This window comes from Chinchilla lanigera, unplaced genomic scaffold (assembly GCF_000276665.1).
Source record: "Chinchilla lanigera isolate Chin_1 unplaced genomic scaffold, ChiLan1.0 scaffold00023, whole genome shotgun sequence".
NCBI classification, from domain to species: domain Eukaryota; kingdom Metazoa; phylum Chordata; class Mammalia; order Rodentia; family Chinchillidae; genus Chinchilla; species Chinchilla lanigera.
Genome location: NW_004955424.1, coordinates 2021096 through 2035840, shown reverse-complemented (window position 1 = coordinate 2035840; position 14745 = coordinate 2021096). Strand labels below are relative to the sequence as shown.

The 14745-nt window shown below is 51.6% G+C and overlaps 1 protein-coding gene and 1 pseudogene across 2 annotated transcripts in view; one reads left to right on the top strand and one right to left on the bottom strand.

The window, feature by feature from the left end:
• LOC102030646 overlaps window positions 1-3234 on the top strand; it is a 4612-nt gene extending 1378 nt beyond the window's left edge. The window contains exon 2 of one of the 2 annotated variants that reach the window (XR_001234140.1): window positions 2973-3234. Coding sequence is in view for 1 of the 2 variants with exons in the window: in XM_005385430.1 (XP_005385487.1) it covers window positions 1646-2290 (645 nt within the window). In the remaining variant the exon portion in view is untranslated. Of the gene's footprint in view, window positions 1-1645; window positions 2298-2972 lie in introns of those variants that run through there. The other variant, XM_005385430.1, reaches the window with a different exon arrangement.
• A 9079-nt stretch (window positions 3235-12313) lies between these two features.
• Window positions 12314-14045, bottom strand: LOC102030329 (annotated as a pseudogene).
• Between the last annotated feature and the right edge of the window lie 700 nt (window positions 14046-14745).

Below are 14745 nucleotides of genomic sequence, written 5' to 3'. Positions count from 1 at the left end.
CACAGGGTCTCACTATGCAGCTCAGGCTGGCCTTGAGCTCACTTTGTAGCCCAGGCTGGCCTCGAACTCTCAACAATCCTCCTGCCTCAGCCTCCCGAGTGCTGGGATTACAGGCGTGCGCCGCCATGCCTAGTGAGAATGTTTAAGGCCCTGGGTTCGGTCTCTAGCACCCCACCACTACCATCTCACGCACACACACACACACACACACACACAGACTTCTCTGGAATGAATATACTGACGTTGAGAGAGAAGCCATCTTTCCAAACCTGAGTTTGGGGAACAAACAGCCACTTTCCCTGCCGTTTGGCCACAGCCTGTCTGCAGAAGGCAGGCAGGGGCTGGGGTGTGGTGGCAGACACATATAATCCCAGCATTCCGGGGAGGCTGAGGCAGGAGGATCCTCAGTAAGTGTGAGGTCAGCCTGGGTTACACAGTGGCCAGCCTGGAGTACATACCAAGACCCTGTCTTAAAAAACCAAAAATAAAGTAATAATAGAAGTCAGGCAGAAACAAGGAGAAGGAGTCTCATGGATGCTGGACTGTGCTCCAAGGGCTGGCGTTCGTTAGTTCCTCTTCCAGCTGTGTGAGCTAGACTTTCCCTTTCTGGTTTAAATCAAGGGTCTTTGTAGGGAAGATTCCTGTCTAGTTCAGGCATTGGTGTCCTTGAAGTTCCAGGAGGCCAGATGGGTTTGCCTTCGTCCCAGAGTAGCTGGAGGTAGAACCAGAATTTAGACTTGTCTGGTTGGCTCGAGCTCTACGCACACGATACCAGTATTCGGTTGTTCATTCTCAAATGGGTACCAAGCGCTTACTATGTGGCAGACACTGAGCGAGCATCTGGTGCTGCACTCCTCCTGCAGGAGACCTGCACTCCTTCACTTCCAGTCCTAAGGACCCTCGAGTCAGAGGACCTGAGAACCTTCTCCAGGACAGGGCCTTGCACACCGTCTTCCCAGCATCCCCCTCACAGGCCAATGGGTGCAGCAACTATTTATGGGGACACAGAGGTCAAATGAAAAGTGCTTTTGGCCCAGTATGGTGGCACACTCCTATAATCCCAGCACTCAGGAGACTGAGGCAGGAGAGTTTGAGCCCAGCATGGGCCAGGGAGTGAGTTCAAGGCCAGTCTGAACTACTTAGGGAGACCCTGTCTCAAAAAAACCAAAACGAAACCAAAACAAAAAAACCCAGCCAAAATCCCAGGAGCTGGGATTACAGGTGTGGGTCATTTTTAAAGTGGTGCTGGCCAGGGCTGGAGCTCCTTGGTCTCCCTGGGAGACACCGGTGGCTTCAGGCTTCCAGCAGAGAGCCCTGGGGGGTTTTCCCTTGTTTGCATAGGCTCGTGGCCGCCCAGGTCCCTGAGTGACCCAGGTTGCCTGCTCCTCTCTGCCATCCCCTCCCTGAGGGCAAGAAGCTCCTGGGAGCCTCCTGCCTAACTCTGGGGCCTGGCACCCCGCAGCTGATGCAAGGCCTGGCGGGGTGAGCTCAGCCTGGCCCGCACCAGGAGCCTCTCACTCAGCCTGGGCCTGCAGTCACACCCGCCCACTCCCCCGCAGCTCGCTTCCTCCCGGGAACAGGCTGGGGTCCTGACCTTTAATGCTGGCTGCACCAGCCCACTTCCTCTTCTCCTGGGAAATTCTAGGTCCTCCTCCAGCTTCCCAGGAAGAGGTGGATTTCCCTCCACCTGCCATGCCAGACCCAAGGGAAGGAGCGCCAGGCCCTGCCCTGCATCGAGGCCCCGCAGCGAGGACCCCAAGGTGTCCCCAGTGCAGAGCCGGGACTCGCTGGCGTCTGTTTACTAGGAGCATTAGACCCCGCCAGCTGTCTCACGGGCGTGTCTCATCTTCCACCAAGGCGCTCTCGAGACGCACCTGTGCTTCCAGGAAACTCGGACAGCGCTGAGCTGCAGCGGCCAGCGCGGGAGCCGCCCACAGCACCTTCCCACAGCCCGGCGCAGGCTTCAGGCTCGGCTGCGGCCGGTGGGCACCGCGCCATCCGAGGCAGAGCGGGTTTCTCACGGCGGTGGGCAGTGCGCAGAGCAGGCAGGAGCCCAGGACTTGCGGGTTCGGGATGCGGCATGCTGGGGACCACGCCCCTCGGGGAGGGGCGGGTGACGCTAAGGGGAACACTCGGATCGGTGGGGAGAACACGGAACACCACAGCTGCTGGCTCAGGCGGCAGCAGCAGTATGGGGGTCTGTCGCGAGGTCAAGGCCCACTCCACGGCTGGCCCCTCTATTTCCGGCCCACAATCTGGTAGCAGGACACAGCCTCCTTGCCAATATTAAAGTTGGATGAAGCCTTTCTACTCTGCCCAGTTATACCTGGGGCCTGCTCATTTTCCTCAGCCATGTCCCATCCTCTTGGGGTGGCCATACACCCCTTCTTTCTTTTTGCTTTTCTTTTCTTTTCTTTCTTTATTTCTTAGACAAGGTCTCTGTGTAGTTCAGGCTGGCTTTGAATTCATTATATAGCTCTGGCTGGCTTCAAACTCATAGAGATCCTCCTGCCTCAGCCTCCCAAGTGCTGGAATTACAGGTGTGCACCAGCATGCCCATATACCCACCCTTCTGACCACCTTGCCCTCCTTCCAGCAGCTCTGGCAATCATTGCAAACCCTGAGACTGGCAAGCCCAGGCTACTCTGTCCCGAGAGCAAATGAGCACATAATGCCCTGTACCAGAGGGCAAAGCCTGTGCCAGCTGTACCCACCCCTCGCAGACTTGGGCTGTGGGGTCTGGCAGGGAGCCCTGCAGCGGAGCTCAAGGCTCGCTGGAAAGACAAAAACCAGCACCCTGTCTCCAGGCCCAGGCTGCAGGGCAGTCCAAGGCTTTCTTTAGCTCTCCTGGCCTCGAGTGACCCCCAGGAGCAGGGAGAAGGCATCTAAAGAAGGAAGCACAAGTCCAGACTCTGCTCCAACCTTGAACCAATCCCACAAACACTCGAATAACTTCTGTTGTTTGTTATTAGATGTTGCAGTCACACGGTGATCCACTCAAAGGGCACAAGGGAGTCTAATGCAGAGAAGACCGGGGTCTCCCCCTGCACCCGTCGCTCGGCTGTTCCTTCCTCCCCAGAAGCCGGCAGTCACAGGCTGCTGTGTGTCCTGCAGAAGGCAGACTTGGTCCCCGGTGGGCTCACCTAGCAGGTCACACGCTGCACCACTTTCCTGCTTGGGTGAGGACAAATTCTCTGCTGTGAGTGCTCCTTGAGAATGGATGGATATGAAGGGACCAGAGAAAAACTCCTCCCACCATGGGCCTGCTTTCTAGCTCTCTCTCCCCTTCCTGTTCCTCTGCCTGTCATCCCACTGGATGCCCACAGCACAAGTGAAGCGGGCAGATGGAATTGGTTGCATTTTTTTTTTTTCTGTCTTTTGGAGACAGGGTATCACTATGTAGTCCAGGCTGGCCTTGGACTCACTTTGTAGCCCAGGCTGGCCTCGAACTCACAGCAGTCCTCCTGCCTCAGCCTCCTGAGTGCTGAGATTATAGTTGCGCACCACCATGCCTCACTGGTCTCATTTCTTAGACAAGAAAATTACAGAGTCGAGCTGTGAAGGAGACCCAAAGTCACACATTAGCGCACCTCCGCGTCCCCGTACCATCCCCCCACTGCTTGGTCTCATCTCCGTGGATGTCTCAAGGACAGAGGAGGGGCTGTTCTGCCACTCCTGTCACCCCCCATGAGCTGGACTCTGAGCTGGGCCCGAGGGGTCAACAGCACTGGCTGGATTGAGAGACCCTGAGAGATAGCGTGAGCTGTTCTGCAGGGACACCCCAGGCCGAGACGTCCCCCGACCCTGGGTCCCTGACTGCTAATCGCTCTGACCACAGTCCCGGAGCCAAGTCAGTTTCTTCCTGCACCGTGGGCGCAATTAAGGCCACGCTCAGAAGGCCAAGGCCAAGGACCGGCTCCCCGGGGCGGGGGCGGGGGTCGTGCTGTGGTGAAGCAGGTTGTTCTCTGCCCACCGACTCAACACAGTGCTTTTGTTCTGTCTTTGATGTGACCGTGAGCGTGAGGAAAGCAGGTCTCTGCAAAATCCCAGTGCTCCGGGAACAGGGAAGAAGGCACAGCGGCTCCGGAGGGTACACACTGAGCCTCATTAGCGAGGCCGGAGGAACAGGAGGAGGAGTTCTTCCTATTTCAGAGAACAAGAACGAGCTGCCAGGGCTGTTTTGGGATTTAAAGCTCTGTCCAAGAGCGAGTATGAGGCCGGGGAGGGTGAGGGACCCTGGGGCCATGCTGCTGAGGGACAAGAGCAGATGGAAGCTGGGTGCTGGACTCAGAGAAGAGATTCCCTGGGAGGGCGCGGGGGATGATGAGGAAATGGTGTGTCCAAGGCGTGGCAGGTCCTGGGCACAGAGCAGGAATCTGGGCCCGAGGGGTCAACAGCACTGGCTGGATTGAGAGACCCTGAGAGATAAGGTGAGCTCCACTTGGGTTTTCTTCCCTGAAAGTCACTGAACTCACAGAACCCATCTGCGCCACCCTGAGCCCCGTCCTGCTAACTCATTCTGCCCAAGTGTCAGCTCCCTGACAGGCCGGGATCTGCTCTGGCACTCGAGGGCCAGAGTTCAACTATGAGATCTCAGGGCCAAGTTCTACCTTGAGGTCTCAGGGCCAAGTTCTACTATGAGATCTCAGGGCCAGAGTTGTACTATGAGATCTCAGGGCCAAGTTTTACTGCTGGCCCACATGGAATCCACCCACAGTCTCCTGCCAAGCCCCAGCCTCCACTTCCCCAACCCTCCCTGCCTTGCTGCTTCTTGATTCCCAACCCCAGTAGCTGTTGGAGGCTACGTAAACCTACGTAGAGGAAAGGGGAATTGTTTTTTTTCAACCATTGTCCATTAAAAATGGCGGCCTTTCTCAAGCTGTTCCTCCAGAGTAACTGCTGACAAAGTGCGAACAGAACCGCCATGCTCTGTCCTGGTTTGGTCCATCAGGAATACAGCAGCACAGGGAGTGAATGCACCCTTCTCCATCGCTGGCCCCTCCTTCTCCATAGTTTTCCATTTTATCTTCATCTTCTGGAGTTCGAAACATTGCCGAGGCTGGGCATGGTGATGCATGCCTGTAATCCCAGCACTCAGGAGGCTGAGGCAGGAGGATTGCTATGAGTTCTAGACCAGCCTGGGCTGCATTTTGAGTTCAATGCCAGCCTAAACTACAAAGGGAGACCCTATCTTTAAAAAACAAACAAAAAATCAAAGCCAAAACTAAAACCGAAAAATATCGCAAAGCCCTGGGACTCGGTCCTTCCTCTGCCCTCCATCCTTACTCCCATCCTAGATGACCTCATCCAGATTCGTGCTGTAAGAGCCAGCTCTTGCAGGGGGTAGTGGCACACGCCTGTAATCTCAGCACTCAGGAGGCTAGCCTCAGGAGGATAGCCACAAATTCAAGTCCAGACTGGGCTACAAAGTGAGTTCAAGGCCAGCCTGAACTACACAGTGGGACTCTGTCTCAATCCCACCCCACCCCTGCCACACACACACACACACACACACACACACACACACACACACAAGAGATCCATCTCCTGTGCAGCATGGAAGTGCATACCTGTAATCCCAGCACTGGGGAGGCTGAGGCAAGAGAATAGCCAGCAGCTTAAGGCCAGCCTGTAACAGAAAATGCCCCCCACCGAGCCAGTGTACTTCAGTTTCTTAGTTGCCCAGGTAATAGTTCCTATTCTAGTTCCCGTTGCTCCTATCTCTTAGAAATGGCTGGTCACTGTGATGCATAGCTGGTTACAATGATACAGTGGACAAGCCATTCCGCCTCTGTACTTCCTGCTTGCTTATCCCATGTAAGCCCTAGACCACCGGAGATCAGGGCCTGATATCCTGGGAATGATCCCTGTCAGTGCCTGGCACTGCAAATAAATCTGCCTCCGGATCCCAGTGTCATTTCGATGTTTCAGGTTGCTGTTGCAAGCCCAGGCTGCTTACTGAGTTTAAGGCCAGTATGAACTGCAGAGCAAGATCCTGTCTCAAACCGGGCGTGGTGGCGCACGCCTGTAATCCCAGCACTCGGGAGGCTGAGGCAGGAGGATCGTTGCGAATTCGAGACCAGCCTGGGCTACAAAGTGAGCTCAAGGCCAGCCTGAACTACATAGCGAGACCCTGTCTCAAAAAGACAAAAAAAAATCCTGTCTCAAAAAATAAACAAAATCTCTATGTGGAGTGCTCCTAAATTTGTATCTCCCTGGCCTGTCCACTGAGGTCTGGGCTGACCCCTCAGTGCCTGGACCCTGGCATCTAACAGACAGCCCAGGCGACATCCAAAATCAAGGCTGAACTTCCCCCTGAACTGCTCCATCGGCGACCTTGCCCGTCGCCGTGAATGACCCTTTCGTCCCTCCAGGCTCAGACCGAGTCTGGATGTGGACTCTTAATGTGTATCTTTACTCACCACCCACCCTTGCCGTCAGTGGGCTCTGCTTCCCCAACACCCGCTGCTGCCTGCAGCCACCACTCGCAGCAGCTCGAGTGTGGACCGCAGCCCGGCAGGTCTCAGGTGACCGGCCACCGCCACTTCCAGGCTGCGTCTCCTCCTGCTGCCTCTGGCTGGGCTCCGGCCACCCTGGCCCTGCTGCTCCTCACACACTGGGAGCCCACGCCTCCCCGGGCCTTCCCACGCTGGCATCTCGGCCCCCAGCTTTCCTGCTGGCGCTCCCTTTCCTTCCAGTCTCTGCTTAGATGCGCCTTCCCACCCTGTGAGGTCTCCGTGGACCACCCACCAAGACGACAAGCCTGCCCGGGAGCCAGCTCTAGAGTTCTCCTCTGTGCAGTTTTAATAGCATTTAATCACCATCTGGCACATTGTACGTGTGTGTGTGTATGTTCATGAGTGTATGAGTGTATGGGTGTATGGGTGTATGGGTGTTCGTGAGTATATGAAATATTTTAGCTGGGCATGGTGGTGTACTCTGGGAGGCTGAGGCAGGAATATTACAAATTAGCAACTTAGTGAGTCGCCATCTCAAAATAAAAAACAATAAAAGGGCTGGGGATGTAGCTCAGTATAAAAGCCTTGGGTTAAATCCCTAGTACCACAATAAACATAAAATTAAAATGAAATGTACTGGGCACAAAAATACAGTTAGATAAAAGGCATAAGTTCTAGTTTGTATAGCACAGTTGGGTGACTATAGTTAAGTTCAATTTAACTTATTAATGAGGCCCTGAGTTTTATTTCTGATACCAAAAAAAAAATAAGAATAATTTATTATCTATTGCAAAATAAATAGAAGAAAGAATTTTGGACATGTCCCATACAAGAAATGATAAATGTGCCAGGGGAGGCGTATGCTAATTACCCTGATTGACCCCCCCCCAACACATTGCACATAGCCCTAGAGGAACAAGTCTGGGGACACATTCATACTTTTTTTGTTTTGTCTTTTTGAGACAGTGTCTCACTATGCAGTTCAGGCTGGCCTTGAGCTCACTTTGTAGTCCAGGCTGGTCTCAAACTCACAAGGATCCTCCTGCCTCAGCCTCCCCAGTGCTGATTACAGGCATGAGCCACCATGCCCTGCCTATATCCATTACTTATCTACTGTAAATTTGTACTTTAGCTGGGTGTGTGTCTCGGTACCTTTCTCTGAGGGATACAAGAAGCAACATATGTGTTTACCCACTTGGTACGATGCACGGCAAGGAATGTGCATGTGTGCAAAAGTGAGGAGACAAAAAGTGGCAAAATGGGATTTGGATGCACTTTCATGTTCTGGCTAACAGGTTTTGCATATGTTTACCCAAGCATCACAGAGGGTCCGATAGGCACACATCATTCCAGAATTTGTTAAAAAAAGAAAAAAAATTTTCTGATTTTCTGGTAGAAATAGCTCAGTTCAGTACAACGGCACATGAAAAACCAAATTTTCAAGTTTTGGAGGAGGTCAAAAGTGAATCATCAGATTGCTCATACATGGATGATGAACATGATCCATTATGGTAAAATACATGCTTTCATACAGAAGAGTGGTGTGGATGGATGATGGTGATGATGATGATGATGATGATAATGATGATGCCCTTGACACTGGCCACGTGAGCCAAAGTTCCTGGGACAGTGAAATGGAGCAAGACTCCACTGAAACAGATAGAGGGAATACAGACCTCCTTGATTTAGATGACAAAGAAAACAGCAATGTGAGTGTATATTTGACTAGTTGAAATGTTGTGAAATGGCCGTGCAACCAAATGGAACAATCCAGTGTTAGAACTAGGTCTGAAAATATAGTGACGGTCTTGGCAGGGGTGAAGCATATCGGACAGAATGCCAGCATTGCCGTTCAGTGTTGGAAATTGTAACAGATGAAATGCTACAACATGCTGTCAAATACACAAAGGCTGAAATGCAAGTAAAATGCTCTGTTTGCACCAATACCCATATTAAAAAATGTATTTATTAGCCAGGCGTGGTGGCGCACACCTGTAATCCCAGCACTCAGGAGGCTGAGGCAGGAGGATTATTGTGAGTTCGAGACAAGCCTGGGCTACAAAGTGAGCTCAAGTCCAGCCTGAACTGCACAGCAAGACCCTGTCTCAAAAAGACAAAACAAAACAAAACAAAACAAAACAAAACAACAGAAGCCTGAGATGGAAACTTTCAACAAAAGGGAACATGGAGTAGATGTTGTTAAGTTATACAGCAAGTATGATGTCACTCAAAACACAAAGCACTGGCCAATGGTTGTGTTTGACTCCATCCTAAACATGTGTGGCATAGACAGTTTGATAGTTTACAAAGAAAATAACAAGTGCAAAATATAGCAGAGAAATCTTCTTAGAAGCTTGGGACTGGAGCTCATAAGAGGTCATTTACAGCAGAAGAAAACCAAAATGTTTCTGCCCAGGGAACTATGCAAAAAAATTGAGGAGCACACTGGTGAGCTGACAGGTGAACGGGCAGGTGCAGCATCCCAAAGACCTACTACAGCAGCAGGAGAATAAAAAAGATGTCAGCTGTGCCTGACAGGCAGGGTCAGGAAGACAAAACATATGTGCTGTCAGTGTGAGCCATACTTGTGTGTGGAACATGCGGTTGTCATGTGTGCAGATTGTCTTAGGTGTGATAATTGCAACAAAGTTTTTTTTGTAGAATGCTATTGGTATTTTCATTGTGTTCAGAGAGGAATTTATTTCAAATGTTTTTTAGCCTTTGTACACCAAAAACCAGTCAATGTTGAAAATTTTGATGCTTTTTTATTTTTTGTCTTTTTGAGACAGGGTCTTGCTATGCAGATCAGGCTGGCCTTGAGCTCGCTTTGTAGCCCAGGCTGGGCTCAAACTCACAATGGTCCTCCTGCCTCCGCCTCCTGAGTGTGGGATTACAGGTGTGCACTACTATGCCTGGCCCTCTGATGCTTTTTTACAGACACTCAATAAATATTAAAAACTCAATACTTTATTTTTGTGATATTTTCCTGTTAAGCACTCATTGTTTATCATAATAAAACTGATAAAACTAAAATTAATAATTCATCAATAGAAATATTCTGAAGAATAAACGTGGATCTGACAGACCCATGCTTCTGTGTCTTGATGACAAAGTTAATCTTATGCTGCTGGGGTTTAGGACGCTCTACCACATGAATAAGTAGGATTGTTATGTGTCAACTAAAAAGAAATATCACATAGTTCTTGGTTGTTTATTATCTGCCTCTCCCTCAGGAACATAAAAGCCCTGGGGCGATGGAGACTTTGCCCGGACTGTTTATTGCTGGAGCACCCAACAGTCCCCGGCACACAGGTCTGGAGGTTTTAAAGCTGTGGCCTGGACGAGGCTCCCAGAGCTGAAATGAGTTCCCTGAGGCCAATATGGTGAGTACACATGGAAACTCAGAGGATGAGCCGATTTTCCTGCCGCCAAGGGGTGATGCGCAAAGCCACATTTCGCTTCAGGTCTGGATGAGCCATGGCGAGGACCACGGGGCTCTGTCCTCTCAGGAACTTCAAGGTCGCTCTCTCCCCACATGGACGGGCCCCGGAGGCACTTTCCTGAACAGCGTCCTGCCCTTCAGCCTCGCCTGGCTCAAGTCTACACTTCAGAAAACATAATAAAGTTTATGTTCTTCGTGTCATTGTAGCATGATTCATGCTCAGCCAAGAAAAGAGGAAGATATGTTTTAAAAGCAGGAAAAAAACCAACTGCCAGTCACCCCGAACACAGAGGCTGCCGCGGCTGTTGTGCTGGTCCCGTGTCCTAGTCTCTGTGTGACATTTGTGTCTGATCAAGGCGACCCTATAATCAAGACGGAAAGGCGGAAGTCTTGATCCTCACCTCACAGGAGAAGGGAGGGTGGGTAATGCGCGTGGAAAGACAGGCAGGCTTTGATGGGAGGAAACAGAGAGGAGGTGACCCCGGACAGGGACTGCGGGGCTGAGCAGAAATGGACGAGAACAGGAGGGTCGGGAGTGAGGGGGCTGTGGGCATGGCGTGCCTGTGCCCCCTGGACATCTGGGAAGGTCAGAGGAAGGTGTGGAGAGCTCTGGACGGCAGCTGGACGAGGAATCTGGACTCCATCAGGAAGCGTGCGCAATCCGGATATGGCGTGGAGACACAGAGGCAGGGAGGTTCCTCAGAGATGAGGAAAATTCAGGGCAGAAGCCCTAGGTGTGAGGGTCATGTGAAAGAGCAGAGCCAGAGGTTGCTCCCCCGGTGAGTGGCTGAGCAACTGGGCGGAAAGCGGTGGCCCTGTCAAGACTCAGAGAGAGAAAGGGAGGGGCCTGCTCGGCTTACTTCTGGGCACAGGGTCTCAGGATGTAGTTAGTTCAAATGAGCCTGGAGCTCCCCTTGACCCTCCAACCTCAGCCTCCTGGGTGCTGGGATTATAGGAGTGAACTGCCGTGCCTGGCTTGGGTAGTCAGTTTAATGTCTCTTGGCCCCAGTTTTCCTATCCGTAAACAAGGGCTCTGACCTCTTCACCAGGTTTCCATGTGATTGAAAGACGCAGTGCTTATGAAAATAAAATGAAATCTGAAGAGCTGGGTAAATGTCGCATTTACCATCTGTCTCATGTGTTGCTGCCTGAACGGGGGTGATGAACACACGGAAGGCCATGCTAGGTTACCGGTGTGCAATACATGGTAGTTGCTCCTCTGGCCAGATGCCCCAGCACTGAATGTGTTAGGAGCTGATACCTTGTAGGGAGGCTGCTAAAATAAATTTTCCACATTTCAGGCAGGTAAGGAGTCACCCTGAGCTGGAGTAGAGGCAGGAGAGTGGAGAGGGGGGAATGTCTTGGGGTGCACAACTCCAGCAAGGCTGTAAACCTGGGCATGAGAACACACAGGCCTTTGTGAGGGGATGCTGGCCTCACTTCAGCGGGTAAAACTGTCTGCAGAAGCCGATCAGAGTTCCTGCTCTATCTTACAAGCTCCAGCTCAGTCCCTGGGTCTGCTCTGGGCTCATAACTTCAGTTCTTTTGATTTTGACTATGAATAGGACCCAAACTGCACAAGTAACAGCACCAAGAAGCAGCAAATGGGATTATATCCAATTAAAAAGCTTCTGAATGGCAAAGAAAACAACCAACTCATTGAAGAGCCAACCTACAGAATGGGAAAAAGACTGCTCCAGCTAGTCTTCAGACATAAGACTAATATTTAGAACATATAAAACTCAAAAAAAATGAGGATTCTAAAATAAAAAATCCAATCAAAAAATGGGCAAGTGAGGGGCTGGGGATTTAGCTCAGCGGCAAAAGCACCTGCCTGGGAAGCGCAAGGTTGTGAGTTCAGTTCCTGGTACCGGAGAAAAACCCCAACCCCCCCCCCCCAAAAAAAGGGCAAGTGAAATGAATACAGACTTCTCAGGAAAAGGACAAATGCCAATAAATACACGGAAAAAGTTCAGCATCTCTGGTATTAGAGATGTGCAAGTTGAAACAACACTGAGATTCTATCTTAGTTCAGAAAGAACGGCCGTGATCAAAAAATCAAGACAACAGGACTGGGGATGTGGCTCAGTGGCAGAGTTCTTGCCTCACATACACAAAGCCCTCACCACCAAAACTGAGGGGAAAAAAAGGAAAATGAAAAGAAATCAAGAAAACAGTCCTAAAATTCATAGAGAACCAGAAGAGACCCAGGAAGACAAAACTCAATCTTGGCAACAAGAGAAAAGCAGAAACAAACCTGGATTGCAAGTTATATTGTGAAACTATGGTGATAAAAACAGTATGGTACAGGCCAAAACCAGACCTGTGGATCAGAGGAACAGGATAGAGGACACAGAAACAACCCAGACACATTCAGCCATCCAGTCCTTCTTCATTTTTAGGTAACAAGAGATTATTTATTAGAACCTGGTTACTCTTATCCATGAGCTTCCCCCAAGCATCCTACTCACAATCACAAGGGCTTAGAGGTAGAGGTGACTCATGGGACAGGGACCCAGCACCCATACTTGCAAAACAATCCTAGGACTGGCTTCCAGGTGGGAGTCACAGGCCAGGGCTGCGCCGTTCCTACACCAAAGCCTTGCCTTTGGGGACGGTGGCCTTTCCCAGGCGAGCTGGATCTCACTCGTATTGTGCCAGTGTCCCCAGGAAACGGATCACTTTAGCGGCTGGACTTTAAGTGTCAGAGCGCTTTCAGCCTCGAAGCAGGAAGCCCGTTCTCTTCAGAGGCAGCTTCCAGGCACAGAGGAGCTGAGGGGCCCGGTGGACATCTGAAGATGGAAGGCTGTGACAGAACCTCTGCAGGAGCCGCCGGCACCACCAGCTTCGAGTCTTTTTCAAAGCCGGCGTTCATGGGAGAGAGCAAAGGTCCACTCAAGGGTCGGCACTGGAACCGGCGGTTGACCTGGGCTCCTCTGTCACCTTCACGCTTTTAACTGCCCAGGATCCTTCCTGACTCACATCAAGGGAAATGAAGTCGAAAAAGCTTCACCCCTGTGTGCTGAGGTTGGAGAAGGCGGAAATGAGAAAAAGGCACAAGGTGCAGAGGTGGAAAGTGACACGAAACCTACTGAAAGATGTGCAAGTTGTCACGACTTCACCCAGGTCCAGCAGTGGAGACTTTCCTCAAAGAGTAGCCAGCTTGCAACATGGTCGTGGAGAGGGCGAGGCGAGGCTGCTGTGCGGGCCTGGTCTCCTGCAGACACGGCGGTGGTAGCTTCTCCTGGGCAGGGCTGGCTCCCGCGGCCAAGTGAAGCTTTGTGCAGGAGAGCTTCTTCGCAAAGCCGTGCCTTCAGGCCATCTCACTGTTGACTAAGTCGTTCACATAGGCAAACAGGTTCTGGTTAATAAAGTTCACCGTTGTGTGAAAGACGCGACGGAGCAAGGATGGCGTGTGATCCGCCACCTTTTTGGCCAGCAGCATCGCCATTATCAGCATGGCCTTCTCATGCTGCATGTCTTGACCGTAGTTCTCCATCAGCTCCTGCAGCGTGGCTGCCATGTAGTGCCTCCTGTCATCCTCCGACAGACTGAGGCTGTTGAGCTGCACAGCCAGCCGGCTCACCAGACTGGCCCTGATGCTGGGGTCCACTTCATCCCCCAGCTGGGCGAGACGCTTGGTGATCTCCTGAATGACCGCTTCCTGCCGTTCAGAACCTGCTTCTGTGGTTCCCCCATGGAAGGGGCTGGCCCCGGTGCCCTCGGCCTGCTGCTGCTCCTCACTGCCTGCCTCCTGGCGAAGCCCTCCGGGCAGCTCCTGGCCCAGAATCTCCAGCTCTTCTTGGAAATGATAGTTGTTGTAGCTTTGGAGGAAGCCAAAGACCAGCTGGTTTGTGATACGCTCTTCCGGCAGGCCTGAAGCATCGCTGACCTTGGCATCCATGGCACCTGCAGTGCTGGGGGCTCCAACTCTCTTGGGGCTCACAGGTACCCCAGGTGGGCAGCTTGAGTGACAGCTGCAGTTGGGCCAGTGCAGAGTGCTGGGAGTACAGGGAGGTTATGTAGCCCCTGACCCCATAGCCCCACCCCAGGCCTCTTCCCCACCCCTAGTGTCCACCCCATTCTGCCTCTCTGTGCTCCACCTCCAGCCCTAAGCTTTGACAAAGGGGCCCAAAGCAATGCTGCAGGGAAGACAGCCTCCAACAACTGCTGCTGGGAGAGCTGCCTTCCCGCACGCAGGAGATTGAATCTAGAGCCTGACCTCTTGTCATGTACTAAAATCAGACTGAAATAGATCGAAACCTAACTATGAAAACAGAAACCCTTAATCTGCTGGAAGATAAAATAGGGAAAACTCTTTTTTTTTGACATATTAAATAAAGTCTTTGGAAAAGAGACCACACTTTCATATAACTAGCTGCACCCCATCAGCCCCAGGGCTCTCCTCCTGCTGTAACTCCTTAGATTCATGAACTATTGCAAAAATCAGGGCTACAGGCCCTCTGTACTATAGTCAGCCACTGAGAGGGAGTGCCAAACATTTCTCAGGCTTTACCCACTAGGACCAGACAGGGTGAACTTGTGATCAGTCACCAGGACTAGACCAGGGGACTCTGGGGTTGGTTGGTTGGTTGGTTGGCTGGCTGGCTGGTTGTTTCACTGGTTGGGTGATTGGTTGGTTAATTCGTTGGTGGTTGGTATGGTTGGTTGGTTGGTTGTTTCATTGGTTGGTTGGTTGGTTGGTTCATTAGTTGGTTGTTTCATTGGTTGGGTGATTGGTGAGTTAATTCCTTGGTTGGTTGGTTGGTTGGTTGGTTGGTTGATGGTTGGCTGGTTGGTTGGTTGGTTCATTGGTTGGTTGTTTCATTGGTTGGGTGATTGGTT